This window comes from Anneissia japonica, unplaced genomic scaffold, assembly GCF_011630105.1.
Source record: "Anneissia japonica isolate Jap-2015-1 unplaced genomic scaffold, ASM1163010v1 scaffold287778_len1315358_cov176, whole genome shotgun sequence".
Classification (NCBI taxonomy): domain Eukaryota; kingdom Metazoa; phylum Echinodermata; class Crinoidea; order Comatulida; family Comatulidae; genus Anneissia; species Anneissia japonica.
Window position 1 is genome coordinate 695,563 of NW_022702824.1, and position 6,672 is coordinate 702,234.

At 34.6% G+C, this 6,672-nt stretch overlaps 1 protein-coding gene and 1 non-coding gene across 2 annotated transcripts in view; one reads left to right on the forward strand and one right to left on the reverse strand.

The window, feature by feature from the left end:
• LOC117104059 (transient receptor potential cation channel subfamily M member-like 2) overlaps nt 1-6,672 on the forward strand; it is a 54,317-nt gene that overhangs the window by 25,819 nt on the left and 21,826 nt on the right. The window contains exons 15-16 of the mRNA XM_033244715.1: nt 4,141-4,389; nt 4,917-4,948. Coding sequence (XP_033100606.1) covers nt 4,141-4,389; nt 4,917-4,948 — 281 coding nt within the window. The remainder of the gene's footprint in view (nt 1-4,140; nt 4,390-4,916; nt 4,949-6,672) is intronic.
• Trnat-ugu lies at nt 6,552-6,624 on the reverse strand. The gene has a single exon. It is a non-coding gene; the product is annotated as a tRNA-Thr (tRNA).

The following is a 6,672-nucleotide window of genomic DNA, read 5'->3' on the forward strand; positions in this document are numbered from 1 at the left end:
CCCCCTTTTCTAGCGAACCCCCCTGTATTCTAGCGAACCCCCTCGAATTTTTGAATGAGTCCCACTCGGAAAGAATGTCTGTTTTTAACTTACCCAGCATTAAATCAAAATTTAGCACCTAAATTAATTGGTCACCCGTTTTTAAATTGTAGCCTGCGATACAAGCCTACATTCATAGAATATCTCAGCTTCAGAAGTTTGGAGATTTAAATTGAACTCCGACAAACCATGACCTGTCTCTTATACACATCTAGATGTGTATAAGAGACAGAGCTAAGACTTTGCAAATCATGCCTATACAGTGGTCCACTTGGTCATCCGTCATGCATAATCTTAGGCTTATTTTTTTTTTTTATGTCTAACATAAGAAAATACATACAAAACAAAATATAGAAGCTGCATAACATAAATAAATCACCTTCTTTTATGTTTACTTCGAAATATTTGTTGAGTTCACAATAAAATAAAACAGAGTGGATGTTGATACTACTGTACCGGTAACAGACTGAATGCTCTAATATTAACGTGGTTATAATAATACTTGCTTAATTCTGCAACTAATGTAAAGTACTCATATCAACTTTTCTTGGCGGTTTGGTTTTCGAACGAGGTAACGAATGCTCTCTATTCATTATATCAAACTGCTATTTGTGGTGGCCGCTTGCTCAGTGATCACTGTACATATGCAAAGCTAAAAAGCTATTTTTCATATAGAAAAATAAGAGAAGTTTCACACTAGCGCGATTCGATAACGATTTATCGTGTATACGATACAAATATACTTTCACAAATCAAATCAAATGACGTCATAATCTTGGCCAAATGATAAATCGTAGTAGTAAAAACGATATTATCGTTTTTCCATGATTATGACTTCATTTGATTTGATTTGTGAAAATATTGTTTAATTGCTTTCCCAGCTGGTGTTACATTTTTGGCAAAAATGATGTTGATGTTACTTTTGGGCGACACCAACATTACAGGTTTTGTGGTACTGGCATGTCTGTTGTGGAATGTTAATAACCATGTGCATTAAAAACCATTAAATGCCACATTTAATACTCAATTTGTAATTTTTTTTCAAAGATTCATCAAGTTTTGGACATTCGCTTATTATATCAATGGTGAAAATGAAAAAAAAAATCAGTTGATGGTCCACACTGCATTCGATCATCACGATCATGAGCTTATTAATATATGACCATTTTACTATCATCTTAACAATGAATCTTGAAAACAACCTAAAAGACCAAATGGCGACTTTCTCTAGTGGAAGCCATAGTCACAATTCGTTTGCTATATTGCTTCATAAAAGCTTTTTGACCAACTTTTTTGGAAGTTTATCATTTGTTCCTTTTGTACTAGTTTTGGTGTATTCTTCACCAGTAGGAGCCTATCTCAATTCGGTGGTTTGAAAATATTGACTCTCAGATGTCAAACAGATGTAATTAAGCACCTTTTGAAACAACTCATGTGACTGTTGCAGATTACATCAATATCAGAGGGCATTTCATTAAAGTGTCCTGTCTCACAAAGATGTCTTCAGCTCGTCTTTGTGGAGCAAGGCACTCATTTAATTGTAGGTTGATATTAGTGTACTCTCCAACAGTCGCAATGTTGGTTTTTTTTTAATGGTTTTTTACTTTCATTGTCCAACAGGGTACTGGTGGTCCACCAAACTAGTTTCTCTTATATCTTCTATTCCAACTGCTCTTCAGTTGGTATACTCATTTAATGATAGGTTCTACTAGTATGGCGGTATTCTCCAACAGTTACAATGTTGGGTTGTTGAAAATGGTACTTGACTCCCAGTGTCAATTAGGGTACTGTAGTCCACCAAACTAGTTTCTCTTCTTAAAGTCATCTGATTCCTCTATTTTCCACCTGCTCTTCAGTTTTTCTTTGTGGAAGAGAACACTCATTTAATGATACAGTACTTGGCATTGGTGTACCTTTTGTAACAACTAATGTGACTGTTGGATATTACACCAATGCCACTGCTACTGTATGCTCCTAACATCTAAAATCACATTATAAAAAACATCACTGTTCTATATGGAATATTAAGGGAGTTATGGTAAATATTACAATTGAATCCCATCTTGGATTTCTGCAACTGCTATTGGCTGAAATTGACTTTTGATGGTGCTACTGTATGCCCCTAACATCTCAAATCACAGAATAAAAAACACCACTGTCCTATATGGAATATTAACAGAGATTATGTTATGGAATTTATAACAAAATATAAAAATTTGGCGGCCATATTGGATTTGAAGGCCTTCCGTTAATTTTTGAGCTTGGCATACAGCAGAATTGAGCCCATTGGTCCGAAGAGTCTTTGGTCCGAAGGCCCGTTGGTCGGAAGTGTCTTTGGTCCGAAGGTCCATTGGTCCAAAGACCCGTTGGTCCGAATTAGTGACCTCTTTTCCAGGAATGCAGGTTATACGGCAGTAAAACAATTCCTTACAATTTTTGGAGTAAATTGAGAAAGATCACTTTTCTAAAACAATATTCCCAAATATTTTCCCTAACAACATGTAAGTCCAAGTTAAAAAAAAAATACTAGTTTCTTGTCACCTCCCGCATCCATTTTCGCTGCCTCATCATTAAAAACATATATATATATATGTTTCCTTTATTTTGCGAAATGTACGAAAATCTGGCTAACTCATCAGTAAAATTCCTTTCTCGAACGTGGATAAGGAGATGTTCCCAGTGAGAATTTCAGTTGAACTATTACCAGTAGTATTATGAATTTAAGCTCAATGTACTATGATACGAATCATGTCTAGTGCTTCTATTATTTGCTTTTAATGAACAGTGGCGGCACTACAGAGGGGCACAGGGGTGGGAACTTTTAATTGACACCTGAGCACGCTCATTTTGCTCTCGTCTCGGAGAACTCCCCCCCCCAAAAAAACATACCCTGCCCTTCATTTCCGCCCCCACCCCACAAGATGCTTTCGCCGCCACTGTCAATGTGTCTACTTTGTAAAAGTGAAAAAGTACTTAACTGTTTCCCATCGGCCATATTTTCCAAACACTGGATTGAAATTACTTGAATTCCCCTATTGTTATTAAAATATTTTATGTCTCCTGCTTAAACATTAGGAAGTTATACTTACGCGGTATAGTATAGTATAGCTGACCTTGCATAGGCAATAAATTACAAAAGCAATGATTATAATCCAATTAAAGAGCAATTACCAGAGAAAGGCCTAATGTCCCAAAAGATGGTTGGAAATCAGGAAAATTGTTAAAGGGTAGAAACACCTCATGATTATTCTTAGTTATTTGTTTTTGTTTTTGTTTTAAATTTTATTTTAATTTATTTCTTTCGAAAGTGTACTTTCTATCACATATTATTGCACTCTCTAGTTAGGCCTGGGCCTAGGCCTAGCCCTTGTCTTATTATGTATGCCTCATCGTCATCCGCTACACAGTACATCAGTAGCGCCCCCCCCCCCGCCATACAGAACAGACGTTTGCTGGGCAACAACGTGATTGTCCTTCCCAGGTGTTCATGTATTGGCATAGTGTTAGCTAACCGGTTGTGTGTATTTCTTTGTGAAAATGAATACCGCGGCGTACTCATTTTCACGAAGTATTTGCATCCCCTCTTGGAAAGAGGGAACTTCGAAATAATTGTGTCCATATCTTCGCTAATTAAATTAATCACCGTAATTTAGCTTACACTTATGAATTTAGCTAGCGCTTAAAATGTACAATAATCATTTCACTACCCGACAAACTCCAAACTTTATTCATTTGGCCTACATAATAGTTTCATCTTGCTGTACTATACACTCCAAAATCACTGGCGCATCGTAACAACCAACTGATGCAGACCATTTCCGGTCACACATTACTCTCCATAACACAGCACCCCCTAGTTCCGTCACCTCTGGATGCACTGTAGTAAAATCACCCCAACTTTGAACAAAAAAAACAAAAACAAAAAACGAAGACACAATATCGAATTATAGTAGTTATCAGCCGGGAAAGGAAAATTCAGTGCAAATGAAAATGATCACGTCCCCCCTGACATACAATGTCCCATAGATAATGACAAGTATGAAAAGTTATAAAAAGTAGCAATATAATGCACTATATAATAATTTGTTTTTGTAATTTTAGATGGCACAAGGAGAACCTCATAGCTGGCAGTTGCGCCTGTCATTCTGGATCGCTGACTACTGGAATAAAGTGGATGTAGCAACCCTGATTTTGTTCACTGTTGGCTTCATAATGCGTTTGATTAATGAATCGTTTGCTGCCTCTCGTATCGTTTTTGCTATTGACCTCATGTTATTTTACATTCGTCTTTTGCAATTCTTTTCTGTCAGCAAAACTCTAGGACCCAAATTGATCATGATTAGCAAAATGGTGAGTTTCACATTTCACCATCATCAAACAATATTAATGTTTTTAAAAATTGTCATTCCAATTATAGATTTGTTATCAACATTAACAACATATTTTTTCCATTCCTTTATTTCAAATCACACTCGCAGTGAAACTCTGAATTTTATTTTATTTCATTTGAATTGAATTTTACATAAGTTCAAAAGTAAACAATTCATTTAAAATGGCATTAAAACAGACAAGAAAAATACAACAACACTTTGAAATTGGAAAAAAATTAATGTTTAAAAAAAATGGTTATGTTAGTAGATTGAGTCAAAGTTTAATTCCCCTGTTTTAAAAAAATCCTGAGATTTTCAATAAAGACTTTCGTATGTTTCGTAAAATTAAAAATAGTTTGGTTTAATTAAGATGTATTACTTAATCTTCATCAGACAGTGTGTTACTTTAAACTCTTTTAAAACCAAGCTAAAGACCTTTCTTTTCCATCAATTTTTTGATGACATTTGATGTCAACATGACATCCTTCATCTGTTTTTTATGTACAGCGCAATGAGAGCTTGCTTACTTGCACTATTATGTAAGAATGAACTATTATTATTATTATTATTATTATTATTATTATTACTAATATTAATACTTTGTGGTTTTATGTGTTCCCTCCTGTAAGTGGCGAACTTTGTTTTTGCTGTTGGTTGGGAAAGATAAATAAACAAATATATAAAAAATAAATAAATTAATTAATAATAATAATAAAAATAACAAATTATTATTATTATTATTTAAAAATATAATAATAATTACAATAATAATAATAATAATACTAATAATAACTATTATTATTATTATTATTATTATTATTACTATTATTATTATTATTATTATTATTATTATTATTATTATTACCTCCGCGCAAGGAGGTTATATTTTCTCCCCTGTTTGTTTGTCAGCCTCCAGGCCACACTTTTTATCAGAAACTTCTCAAACTTAGTCATAATGGTCCATGACTAAGGAGGTAATTACATTTTTGAAGGGTATTGTCAAAGGTCAAGTTCACAACCGACGAAAACTACTGTTTATAACAGCCTACAGCTAACGATTTTTTCAGAAATTTGTAAAACTTAGTCACAATGTTCCATGACCAACAATCTGAAGATGATTAAATTTTAATAATAATAATATTAATATCACGAATTTATATGGCGCCAATTCCAAACAAGATCAAAGGCACAACGCATGTGAAAAGCCACCGGAAAACAAATAGGTCTTAAGCTGTGACTTAAAGTTGCTAATAGAGTTGGAAGAAGTTATGTAATTTGGAAGTTGGTTCCAGAAATAGGCAGAAGCAAAAGTAAAAGAACATTGACCATAGGTTTTGGTGCGGCATTTTTAAGGGACAGAAAGAAGGAGCTCTGAGAGGATGATCAGAGACGGCGAGATGGAGTATATCGGGAAATCATTGAACGTAAATATGAAGGTTCATTCAGATGGAGAGCTTTAAAGGTCAGAACAAGTCATTTAAATGCAACACGTTGCCTGATTAGCAGCCAATGAAGTTCACGCAGTAAAGGAGTGACATGATCATACTTCCGAGCACCGGTAAATTTACGGGCAGCAGTGTTTTGAATGCGTTGGAAACGCTTGAGCAATGCCTGGGGAACGCCAGCTAATAGAGAATTGCAAAAGTCTATCCGAGTTTATATCAGTGAATAAATTAGTATTTCAGCCAATTTGGTGTTAAGAAACTTCCTTATTTTTCCAATGTTACGAACGTATCAGCTACAGCCGACAATTTTAATACAAATTCCGTAAACCTTGGTCACAATACTTATTGACTGAAAATCTAAAGAATTTTGAAAGGTCATGGAAACAGGTAAAGGTCACAACTACTTTTATTTATAACAGCTTACAGCTATTTTTTTTTATCAGAAACTCGTCAAACTTAGTCACAATTATACATGACAAATATCTGGAGGTTATTAAATTTTTAAAGGTCAAGGTTACAGGTCATGGTCACAATCGGCGAATATATATATATATATATATATATATATATATATATAATATAGTATAAATCATCAAAGGTACATATACGGTGTTTAATGAGGACATGATGGAACATCGTAGGCTACCCTATAGCTTTTCAAAGAAAAATTCCTATAAAAAATCATTGTGTAATAAAATGCCTCCGACGGGATTCGAACCTGCGACCTCTCGCTGACAAGGCGAGCGTCATAACCACTAGACCACGAAGGCTTCGTGGTTGAACAGGTCCAAATACCCGTCGGGAACATTGTATTACAC